The sequence below is a fragment of the Tarenaya hassleriana genome, unplaced genomic scaffold, assembly GCF_000463585.1.
Source record: "Tarenaya hassleriana unplaced genomic scaffold, ASM46358v1 Cleome240, whole genome shotgun sequence".
NCBI classification, from domain to species: domain Eukaryota; kingdom Viridiplantae; phylum Streptophyta; class Magnoliopsida; order Brassicales; family Cleomaceae; genus Tarenaya; species Tarenaya hassleriana.
The window spans coordinates 85376-98531 of NW_010965697.1; the positions used below are offsets into that span (position 1 = coordinate 85376).

The window sequence follows — 13156 nt, forward strand, 5'->3', positions numbered from 1 at the left end:
ATATAATAAAATAGCGGGAATTTAAAAACATTTTATTTTATTACACATGCAGCGGAAAATAAGTATCTGTTTACAAACCCACGTACAGTAGTATACACACCAACATAAGGACGGTAACTGTAATAAAATACAAAGTCAGGTCACCGCCCGTACAAGCCAACATAAGTCCAAAGAAAGAAAAGTACATGATCCAGATAGCTCCTCACACGTCACCAGTACCCTCGTCCTGCTGCTGCCAATACTGCTCTGTGCCTGAAACGTTGCATAACAACGTCCATAAGCTACGTGCTTAGTGAGTACTTCGGGTTAGACCCGAAGATCATACTCAAATTGCAAATGGCCAAACACAATCAATATTATACACACACTAGATATAAGTGTATACATATATACACACTTCATGCCAGGAAACACAATTCACTCAATCGCACAAGTAATTCACTTATCACACACACTCAGTCCGCATGATGTATCATCGGACATAACCGTCAAATCATCTCTATGTGCATCGCACACATAGGATACCGCAAGGATCTGGTCTCACCAGTCCAGGACATATGTACACAAGTCATAGCTCGACCCATCGGGTCTCTCAGTAATAACCGTACCGTCAAATCATCTCCACGTGTGCATCACACACGTGGGTAAGGACGCTCCATGTGCAACGCACATCCCCCGCTCTCCTTGGCAATCGCCGGAACAATAAAACACGCCATCCAAATCCCTACTCCATAAAACATAATACATCAACCATCCCTTCTGATACCGATGTCACCTCTCGATACCAGAGCGCCAGGTGCCTCCTCCAGGCCACCACCGACTATGTCGAGCGAAGTCAGTACACAACTGACAACCTCTCGCCGGCCGTCCGCCACGGAGAAACTCATTGGACCCGAGCTCAGGTCTTTCTGAGTTCCTTCGCATAACCTCGTCGGGAGAATCGCTCAATCCCGAGTCACGGGTAAATGTATTGTCAGTCTCTGCCGGGAGAATCACTCAATCCTGATCCCGTGATAGGCGAATCACTCAAGACTATCACGTGTATCATCGGCTCCAAGCTCTGCCCGTGGGCAATCAATCACAATCATGCCTCCTCAATATGAAACCCGACCCGGGTCAGAGATCATAAAGAGGAGATCTCAACAATGCAACCATCGGGATATCACCTCAAATCCGCTACAATCACACGCTCAACCATATCCCGGCCCTCCGGAATAAAGTCTCACGCCATGCCAACTACCTGATTCCCCAATCACATGCATTCATATATTATTATACTTTAATCGGATATACACACGTCTTTACTTGACATTTTGGTTATCTCGTTCCTTTACATTCATTTTATTTTTTTATCCTCCGATCCTATCAAATTGGGTTCCGACCATTTCGGATTACCAATTCAGCTCGTTCCGAAGGTTTTACTTACCGTAAGTCGGTTTCATTCAAGTTTCATGTGGTTCGGGTGGGAAACGGGTTTAGGTAGGTCAGGGGTCGGTTGCATCGGATTCCGTTCGGTCCGGAAGAACGAACCAAAACGGGGAGAAAGGGGTCCAGAACGGACGGTCTACCGTCTGGAACGGACGGTCTGGTGGCTTGCTCCCTTCGGTCTGGCCAAAGCTGGAACAGACGTTCCGCGAAAGGTGGAACGGACGTTCTAGGTCAGAACGGACGGTTCAGGTCCAGAACGGACGGTCTGGACTCGTCTTCTTCCCCCGAAACCCTGCAAACCCTAGAACGGTCGGTCCATGCCTGGACCGTTCGGTCTAGGCGCACCAGAAACTTTGGGTTTCCAATTTTTGCACCAAACTCCACAAATTATACATAAAAATGATCCCTAGAACATCAGGAACCCAAATCTAACACCAATTTCATGCAATTTTCACTCAAAGCAATCAAATCTCCATTTTCAATTTGATTATCATTTTCGGGCATAATCCGAAACACTCACTTAGCTCAAATTCGAGCTCGGGATTTCGTTGGGGATGTTCTGTAGGGTTGATTGCTGTGTTTATTTGTTGATTTCGATCGAAACCGGGACTCCAATCGAAGGTTGAAGTTTCGGACTTTTGAGAGAGTTTGTGGGGGAGTGAGAGGGCGAAGTGAGAGGCGAAGAACTGTGAAATGAGCGGACCTAGGGCAGTTCTCGCGTCCAGAAGAAGCAGGAGGTGGCACACGCCGGAGGGAGGCCGAAATTGCGGCGGTGACTCAGCAGAAAGGAAGAGGCGGCGCGTGACCTGGCCAAGACCGCCGGAACGGACGGTCTGCACAAGCGGAACGGACGGTCTGCTTGTCAGACCGGACGTTCTGGCCCGTTTTCGTCCGTTTTTCTCGCTCGTTTCGGTCCAATTCTTCGGGTCAACTTGGTTAGTGTTCAATTCAATATTTTAGGGACATTTTTATGACTCATATCTGATTTCCTAAAATTTGGTTTGAAAGTCGAATTTACGGGTTATTACAGGGTGCGACCACCCTCCTCGCGTTGGATTAGCATGCAGACATTGTCGTATGAAGGTAATGTGTCTTGCCGGAGAATGTGATATATCATATCATTGTACGAGCTATCGAGAGTAAGGAGGATGGAGAAGATCTTATCTTCTTCAAGACGGGCCTTAAACCCTTCCACGTCAACAGAATTCGGACGCAAGTCCTCTAGTTCTGTCCATAGAGCTGCAAACTCTCCATGAACAAGATTGAAAGGTTTCCCGTCTTGTTGCAGAGCAGTCATGCGTTTTTTTATTTCAAAAACACGACAGAGATTTGATAAGTTACCATACACCTTTTGGAGAGCGTCCCACAGAGCTTTAGCCGTTTCTGGAGCTATGAAGGATTTGAGAAGATGCTCATCCAACGAACTTTGCAAAATTGTGAGAGCTAATTGATCATCTTGGCTCCACTTCTTCAGTTCAGCAGTGGTGTTAGCCACGGGAATTGGATCTTCAGGATTGACAGGTATTGTCGGGGCCGGTGGACTCCATTCAGACTGGGTGATATGAATGCAGAGACCTTTGCTGCGCAAAACAGCCTTTGCGGCTTTCGACCAATAAAAATAGTTCTCACCATGGAGAACGACAGGGATGATTTTGGCGTGGAATTCCATGGTTGTGAAAAAAGGCCAGAAACACAACAGAGAAAGATGATTAGTGGAAGCAAAGTCTGAACCGTTATGGCTCTGATACCATAAAGGTTTTCTGAATCAAAGAGAAAGATAAGTAAAAGAGTGCTCTTCTGTATATTGATAATCAGACTATGAGAGGGTTAATATACAGAGTATTCTAACATCTATAGCATGTATAAAAGGGAAAGCAATCAACAGACATATATTACAGAATATATAAATAGGCTATATATATGTATTATTTCCCTCTTTATGATGCGGAGATTGTGGTGTAATGAGATTCTTTCTTCTATTACGCATTGCGTATCATATATATACACATTAAATAGGAAATTCATGGAAAATTACAATCCTATATACATATAAACACACATATACATATATACATACATACACATATACATATATATATATATGCATATATATACATATATATACATATGTATAAACACATACATATACATATATATATACATATACATATATATAAACACACATATATAAATACATACATATATATATATATATGCATACACATATATACATACATACTATATTTATATACATACATCTAAATACATAAATATATGTAAAACATGATCCTCATCTTTTTCTCACTAATCTCCACGCACAGACAAAAAATATTAACCCTAATAAGAAGCCGGAAATCTGAAAGATATCTTGAGCCCATACGAAGAAAAAAATAAGGGTTTGAATTCAAAAGGAAAAACTCTAAAAAATTTGAACTTGCTAAAATATTTAAGAAAAAACCCAAAACTTGCAAAGTTATCGGAAAAAAATTTAACTTACAGCATGTATCTAGAAAAAACCTTGAATTTGCAAACCGATACCAAATAAAATATTTTCCAATTTGACCAATTTTTCAAACGATCGGATTTCCAACGTCGGTTTGCAAGTTCCAGGTTTTTTCTAGATACATGCTACAAGTTAGAGATTTTTTTCGGCAACTTTGCAAGTTTGAGATTTTTTTTATTATTTTCAATATTTTTTTGGGAGTTTTTTCAATTTAAAAATATAGATTCATTAAATTTCTGAACTTTCGGACATGGGACCAAATGGGCTTCAGACCTACTAAGTCCAAATCTTTTGTCCCTCTAAACTTATTTCCACAATCCATCCCACCTGTATATAGCATTAGGGAGGGTTGACGTTTCGAGATTCGATTCAAAATTTTAGCGGTTCGGGTTTGGAATGGTTTATTTGGTATTCTAAAATTTGTACCAAATTAGTAGCATATATTATTCGATTCAGTTCGATTCCGGATTCGCTACGGTTCGATTTTAGTTTTTGTTACAAAAAATTAGATTTTCATAAAAAAAATTTGGTTTTTTGGAAATTTTATAAAGTTCGGTTCTGAAAAATTGGGTTCTGTAAAAAAAATATACCGTTCGAAAATTTTGAATAGTATGGTTCGAAAAAATACTGAGATTTTCGGTTCGATAACGAACCAAATCGAAATGTCCACCCCTAATGTCATTATTTTTATTCAATATAAATTTGGGTATTTTATAACAAAAAAACTATTCAATTAATTTTTTTTATATTATTTCGATAAACAAATTTTTGAATACTATAAAATTCTATTTCTTCCTAGCTACAACCTAAAAATTAAATAATTAATTCATTTGATTACGAGAGTTTATTTTTTATTAATAATTAGAGGATATACATGTAGAATTCAAGAGAATATATGTTAAAAATAATATAAAATATTTTAAGAATAAATTTCTCAAAATGTGTTTCTAGTTTTGATGCATGATGATTGAAAAAAATAATTAAATTGATGATATGTAACAATTTTAAAAAAATTACTCAATCACATGATTTTTTATTAATTTTTTAAAATTATTTGATAAAAAATGAATTTTATTTTACTTTGTGTGAGAATTTGTTGATCGTAATTTATAACAGTTCGTAAATCTTTGTTTGGAGATGCAGAAAAATCTAGGGATCTAACTCTAGATTCCAACAATAGTTATGACATCAATGTTAGAGTATCAATGATTAATCAGATCATTTAGATTGTTGTGTCGATCTTATGTGAAAAAAATATATATTTAGTTTTAATCTAAAATTTTGATTGTCATATATAATCGTGATGTGTAGGCTACGATGGATGTGAATTCGATAAGTTGACTACAAACATAAATTAATATTGGTTTCTTTCAATATGTTTATTTAGTTTTCGAATAATTTACTCTAATTTTGTTAAATTTAAATAATTTTTATTAAATTTTTTATATGTAAACAGAACTATTGTATTATTTTTTGTGGTTGCGTTGCGATTGTAAATAAAAATTATTTATTATTATTAAAAAAATTAGAAGTCCAATCCGAATCCACCTCTCAAATATAAACACAAAGTTTTACCAAACTAGATCGATCTAACCCAAAAAAATTCTAAGCGGAAGTGGTTCGACTCGACCCACCCATTTTACACTCTATCCCTAACTAAGTAAATTAATAAATTAAGACAATGAAAAAAATGGCATCAATTTCATAGAAAATGATCCAACTTTTAAGTCGAATTTCCAATATAAAATATTTATAAATTCAATTTCATATTCTAGTCTTAACGATGCAGTCGATGTGTAGAAAAGTGTTTTCAATTTCAAAAGTTGAAATATTTATTTATTTTTTGGCACATTTCAACATTTGGTGCATTTTTTTTGTCAAATTAAAAGGGTGTATATTTTTTGACATATTTTGTAAAGTTATTATGAGATTTTTCATTTTCGCGATTTAAAGAATGGGAATTAGAGGCACCAAAGGAGATTCAGTTATGCGTTAAGTACGATATACCCCGAAAATGAGCCACCTTGTATGCTAAAATTAATAAAAAAAAAAGATATCAATTTTAAAAATCTCATGAAAATATCTTAATTTAATAAAAGATGCCAAAAAAACATATCAATTTTAATTAAATAAATAAGTGTATCAAATATCAAAATGTGCCAAGAAAATACTTCAACTCTTGAAATTGAAAGCAATTTTATATCATTGACGATATCGTTAAAATTGGAATATGAAATTGTTTTTGTATAAAGATCTATTAAAATTCGTATATGAGACAATTTCAAACAATTTAAATAGAATCATTGACGGTTTAATTAAGGACCGTGCATGAAATTGATTTCAATTCGAAAAATTAGATTTTTTTGGCACATTTCAATATTTAATATATTTATTTGTTAAATTAAAAGTTGATAAATTTGTTGACATATTTTATAGAATTCAGATATTTTTATTGGTTTTGTCCAAAATAAACTTATCGTTTTCATGTGGAACTAAAATTAATGGAAAAAATAATAATCTATTAAAGTTTACTTGCAATTCAACAAAAACGGAAAAACAAAATATCAATTTATATATTTTCTATCATCATGACCACTTTTAATCCAAAATTAAATTAGAAAACACAAAGACAATGAATAATTTGGATGTATAATCGAATTATCTAATCTTTTTTTATATAATGTTTATCTAATCTTAATAGTAGAGAATGTGTACTTTTTAGATCTTTAATATAATATTCGCCCAATAATTCTTTAAATCATATCAAATTCTTATTTTATATATATAATGCTAAGAACCCCTATATCTATAAGCTATGTCACATGACTAGAAACTATTTTGAAAATGATCATTTACGTTAGTAAGACAAGTCAAATTTCTCTATAAAAAAAAGGAAACAATAATGAAATTATATAAGCTGCTCGACATAAAAAAAAATAATTTAAGAAAAAAAACAAATAACGATTTACTGAAATCCGAAACTGCTCGTGACAATTGCCGTACACACGTGGCATTATTCGATTCGCTTATTCTACTTCTCCGGGATTCAACGAAAACCAATAAAAACAAAACTCTCTCTCTCGCTGTTCCATTTCCTGTGTTTTCCACTCCCCAAATCCTATATTTCTCACTCGAATTTCCCCAGTTTCCGCCATTGTTACTCCCGAATTGAGCTACGCAATGCTTGATCCTCTGACCTAATTCGGATATGGAATCGTTTTAGTTCCGTATCTTCGGTTTTTACTGTAACAATTCTTCTCTCAGAAACGACAAAAGAATACAGAAGAAAGGCGTTGATGGAGACTGCAGTGGAGAGCAACATCAATGGCGGATTCTCTCAGCTTCACCGGAGTTTCTACAGTGGAGGAGACAGTAGTGACGAAGAGCTGTCGTTACTTCCCCGACATACAAAGGTTGTCGTCACCGGAAACAACCGTACCAAATCCGTTCTCGTCGGTCTTCAAGGCGTTGTCAAGAAGGCTGTTGGTCTCGGTGGATGGCATTGGCTGGTAATTTCGCTTGAATTTTCACCTAGGGTTCCTCTTTTTTTTTTTTGGTCGGAAACGACGATTTTTTTTGTTTGTTTTTGAATCCGGAATTTTACTTCAATTGATTATTGGCTGGTTGGATGTTCTTGCATTACGAATCTGGTCTCCCTTTCAAATGAATCTGTGTTTGAATGTAATTTTGGATCTCTTATTTGTTTACTTTTGAGAAATTTCTTCCCGGGTTTTTCTTTCTGTGTTTCCTTAAATATTTTATTTCCCCCAATTTTATAACTATTTTAATACGAATTTATTTGTCCCACTTTAAAAGATTTTGCCTCGAATCTTTCTTCTGTACCGAGTTTGCCCTCCCATGTCCGTCTGCGGAATTAGGGTTTGTAAAGCATGTTAATGTCTCACCATGTTTTAGAACAAACCATGATCGAGGAGTCGATTTTGATACCCGGATCGAGTTTTCAATGTCAGCGAATCGATTTCAATCAACGTCTCTTCGTCTTTTGGCCACGAAAACATTGCAAAAATTAAGATCACATAACAGGATGAGTAATTTTTTTTCTTTTTCTTTTTTGGATTGAATCCAATTCCAGACAAAATTCGTTTTTTTGGATTCGCGGGTTTATTAGGGTTTGAGGAAAAATGATTCGAATCCAAACCAACCCAAATTTCCTCTGGTTTTTATTCACTTCATCACTGAATAAACTAACAAGGAAATAAGAAAACACCCAATTGTGGTTTCTTATGAACAATTTCATTTCACAGGTAATCTAGTGCTCATTGTATAATTGAATTGATTTAGTTCTCGTTTCCCTCTTCAGTTGAATCTAATTCCGCTTTTGTCGTTTCGTTGCACTTCTAATTTTGTAAAGTCACTGTGGTTTGGACAGGTTTTAACGAATGGTATCGAGGTTAAGTTGCAGAGGAATGCACTTAGTGTCCTCGAACCTCCGACCGGTAACGAAGAAGACAGCGCCCTTGAATTTGAGGGCACGCAATGGAAAGTCACAGACATGGGTGAGTTTGATCGTGTTTCTTTATGTTGTCTTCGGCTGGTTTCCTCAAAGTCCTGTTTTTTTTTGCCCTTTTCAGCGTTTGTTTCAGCGTGTTTGATTCATCTTAGAGTGGACTTTTACAAGGAGATTGATACATGATCCTCTGTTCTTTAACTTTTTGCTTTCGCTATTGATCATTTGTTGCAATAATCAATCATATCCTAAGCCTTTTTTCATGGACCCCATCCCCCCAATCATGCTGTTTTCGTCTCAGCATCCGATGACATTCAAAAGCCGCATAAATCACGGCACAGGACGCATAAGTCATGTGGGTTGTCGCCTAAGACAGTGAGTAGGTGTTGTGTCGCTTTGGAATCTCACAGGGACTCGGTTCCTCCGCCACTTGGAGCCATGGTATATGTTCTTCAATGTTTCTTGGGATTTCGTTTTTAGGTGCATTCTCCACAACGTTTTTAAAATTTTTCTGAAAAATCTTGCCTTTCCTTTGTAGAAAGTCGACCTCGGCAAACTTGAGATGGCTGCATTGTGGAGATACTGGCGTCACTTCAACCTCGTGAGCTCGAAGGCCTTTTTCCTCATCAATGTTATCCTTTCTCTGTTTTGTATTGAGTAAGATTGCTATTTTAGGTGGACAAATTCCCTAACCCTTCAAAGGAACAACTAATCGATGTCATTCAGACACATTTCATGTCACAGGTATTGTAACATTTTAATCTCAACCCCTGTTTCTCTGGTCGTGTCCGTACGTATAACTCCATGTTCATTACAGAATCTCTGTCTTTTTGATGTTTGTTGTACCACCATTGTCACAGCAATTGGATGAGCTGCAAGTCATTGTTGGGTTTGCTCAGGCGACAAAAAGACTGAAGACAGTTGGCAAATAAAAACTCGAGAAACTTACTATCAAATACTAACATGAATCTGATCCTCCATTGCCCGGTTTCTTTTCTTTCCCTAGCTTATGTCGACTCATTTTGGTAAACTGTATTTATGTAGATGCAAGCGCTCAATAGAGCTGGTGAGTGAGTAGTGATTTAGGCTTCATGGATTGTCGTTGTGTCAGCGGTATTCTCGGTAGTTCACTGCCCCATTGAGGTCGGATTTCTGTGGAAAAGATGTACATAGGTCCACCACGAGGGATCTCGGCGAGAACTGCCTTCTATACTCATGCTGATTTTGTGGACACTATCTGGATTTCTAGTAGGTTTAGCTTTCTGGTGTTGGGGATAGTAATTTGCGTATGAACTCTTGTTCTGATTTCAAAGCTTTAGCTAAAACCCTGGAAACATGGCGTATCCGTAAATCTAAGCGTCCTTCTCCTCTTCGGTACTCTTGTTCTGATTTCAAAGTTTGTTGAGACTAATTTACCACTGATTTATGACAAACTAATGACTAATTAACGATTTATTTGTGATTTTACGATTCGGTGGCAGTGTAAAAATTGTGAATCGATGAGTTTTCGTCGAGAGATATTAACTTCAAATTAAATAATAAAAATGGTTTTCAATCGCGATTTAACATAGTTTATAAAGTTGTAAGTTATAAGCCAGATCATATGAAAGTCTGAACAGTATAATATACATTTAGATATGAATAATCATAAAGTAATAAAAATTATACAAAAGTTAGAACAATGATCTCAAACCTATTTTTATTTTTAAATTTGAATGCAGTCATCATCTTTCAACGATCACTTGTCAAAATTAACAATTTTTACACACTTTCAATGAATCGTAAAATTATAAATAAATAATAAATTAGTCTTGATAACTTTGTCGTAAATTAATACTAACCTAATCGTGGTTTTGACAAACACCCATTTCTTTCTAACATCCACCTGTAACCTTTTTTTTTTCTAATTTTAGAAAAGTTATACTTTAATTTTTTTTCGTTTTTTTAATTTTATCTTTAACTCAATGGACTCGCACAAAAACAAATATATTAAAAAAAAAAGTACGGCTTGTTTGCCATTTTATCCAGAATCAGTTACGACTTTTTCATCATGAAACCAAAAAAATCATAAGTTGAGTTCAAGATTTCAAATACAAAATGTTCAAAAATTATCTGCTGCATCGGGTGACGACAAAACAGATGAGTGCTAAATGTTAATTCGACACACCATTTGTTTCATTGAATCTGATATCCCCCAAATGGAAAATGCATCTCTCCACCAAACTTTATCAATACTATTTTGCAACATCTTATTACATCATTTCATGTCTCATTTAGATTTTTTAGATTATAATTATTTTATTTTTTTTATTAATTTTTCAAATCTTTTTTATTTTTATTCAATCACTATCTTCTATTTTTTCAATTAATTTAGTTCAATCCGTTTAACTTTTAAATTACATTTAAGTGTGATATAATTATTTATTTTTTTTATCTATCACAATAATTCAACTTATAAGTTTTTATTTCTTTAATATTAATTTGTTCAGTTATTCTGTTTGATTACTTTTTTTTTGTTGATAGTCCAATTAAATTATGATATTTTATTATCATAATTTAATATTTATATTTTGAAATAAAGTTACAAAAATTAACATTTGAATTTTTAATATAAACAAAAATTTTGGATGAACAATTCAAAATTTTATTATAAATTATAATTATATATTTGTTATTGTATTAAAAAATCTAAAACATAAGATAAATTAATTTTTAAAACAATTCATACAAAAAAAAGTAAAAAAATATTTGAAGGAATATAAATTATTTAATTAGTATACATTTGTTGTGAGATTAAGTTGCGAATAAATATTATAACTAACTATAATAATTAAATCTAAATATATAAAATAATCTATTAAAGATTTGTGTATGGATTGTATTTATACCTTTTAATGGATCGTATTTATAAAATAAATAAATGTTATAATTAGATCTTTAGAACGTTGTGCAGTAATAATAGACATAACTTTTCACGAGCATTTTTTTTACACACTTTAATTCATCAAGGATAGCTATGGCTTTTCTCTTTTTACAAATACCAAGGGTAAACTTGATATTTGTTAAATGTGTTTAGAACCGATCCAACTCGGTTATTAGAGTGATTTTTCCAATTAACATCTCTAATTGCAATAAACAGGGGTATTATAAAAAATGCCCTTAAAATGCTACTTGTATTTTATGGAGTACCCTTCCATCAGAAAAAAAAACTCTCCTTCAGATATACCCTTCTCATATGTACAATTTTCATTATACCCTTATGTTATAAAACAAATAAAATTAAAATAAATAAAAATAATAATTTACCTCCTAAAAAACAGTAAAAACAGTGTTGATTTATCTCTTCTCATTATCAGTTTTTATTCTCTCTACTCCGACATTTGCGCTCTCTCTCTCCTCCGTTTGCCCTCTCCCTCCATTTGCTCTCTCTCTCTCTCTTCCAATTTGAACTCTGTCTCCGCCGCCGCCGATTTGCTCTCTCTCCCCATCGTCTTCCGATTTGGTTGCTCTCCCTTCAGATTTGGTCTCTGTGTCCTCACATTTGCTTCATTTATCCGATTTTCTTACTCTCTCTTCGATAATTTGCGAAACTGCTTCAAATCTCATGGAAATAGGTAAGTTTCGACTTAGATACTGTTATTCTGTGGGGTTTTTCTTGTTTTTGAGTTGTTTACTGTGTTTTGTGGGGAAAAATCGAGTCACATGAGACATTTGGACATATGAGACATATGAGTTACATGGGTTACATAATCATATGAGTCACATATATCACATGGGACAGACACATGGGTCACATGGATCATGGGTCACATGGATCACGGGTCACATGGGTCACGGGTCACATGGATCACTTGGGTCACATGGGTCGAATTTATCGAATTGGTGACTTGTCATGGTTATGCAGTGATTAATCATGGATTTTAACATCAATAACAACTTCAAAATCATGTTCGTTTCAATTTTCATATTCATTCTGGTAACGTGTCATTCGGTTTGTAAATTTTTTTTACAGGTATAATGGATGTAATGGAGAGTGTTGGGTTTTCCTGGAATCTCAAGAGCGAATCTAATTCCTAAGAGATCAGTTCTAGGGTTTGCGCAGCGGATGTAAAACAAAAATTTTGATGAAACCCTAAAACCTATCATGCATGATCTTGTAGAAACGTTAGAACGCTTACCTCAATCGATCCGGGGCCTGTATCAATTGATGTGTTCGTCCGATCACTGTAGGCAGGAAGAATACCTTGCCCTCTACATGTATCCACACGGCGGAAAGGATTCCAACGGTTGGAACTTGTCTGCTAGAACTGAAAAACACTTTCTTCTTTGCGCAAGGGTTTCAGGGATCTTTCTCTTAGGTTTTTCACTCTCAAAACCTCTCAATAGGGTCTGAAAATCGTGCCTTGAGAATTAGGAGCGTTCCCCTGAGTTTATCCCACTTAAAACCCTAATTAGAGCGAGTTTAGGAAATCCTGACGTCTGGACCGATCGGTCTGGAACAATTTCCGGACCGTGTGACTGTCACGCATTATCTCCGGACCGACCGGTCCACCTGTCTGGACCGATCGGTTTGGGTTTGCTGGACCGATCGTTCTAGACTTCTAGACCGGTCGGTCTGGCCTCTGCTCCACCGGGATTTTCTCGTCTCTTCTCGCTCATTCGTCCTTTCCTATGTGTGTGACCCTGTAGGCTCATCCGATATAGAAGTATAACCCGAAATCTCTATTCCGGATATACAAGTCATAGGCGGTCTCTAG

General features: G+C 35.4%; 1 protein-coding gene across 1 annotated transcript; it reads left to right on the forward strand.

The window, feature by feature from the left end:
- The first annotated feature begins 7008 nt into the window (after window positions 1-7008).
- Window positions 7009-9769, forward strand: LOC104816111. The gene is made up of 6 exons (XM_010544784.2): window positions 7009-7440; window positions 8322-8448; window positions 8701-8840; window positions 8938-9000; window positions 9075-9143; window positions 9260-9769. The coding sequence occupies exons 1-6, from the start codon at window positions 7228-7230 to the stop codon at window positions 9329-9331; spliced, it is 684 nt and encodes a 227-aa protein (XP_010543086.1). The 5' UTR covers window positions 7009-7227; the 3' UTR covers window positions 9332-9769.
- Window positions 9770-13156: the final 3387 nt, after the last annotated feature.

Excerpts from the sequence above, each read along its gene's own strand:
- LOC104816111 (XM_010544784.2), top strand. The coding sequence starts at position 7,228 with ATGGAGACTGCAGTGGAGAGCAACATCAATGGCGGATTCTCTCAGCTT. Across the intron at positions 7,441-8,321 it reads TCGGTGGATGGCATTGGCTG|GTTTTAACGAATGGTATCGA; the intron begins GTAATTTCGCTT and ends TGGTTTGGACAG. Across the intron at positions 8,449-8,700 it reads ATGGAAAGTCACAGACATGG|CATCCGATGACATTCAAAAG; the intron begins GTGAGTTTGATC and ends TTTTCGTCTCAG.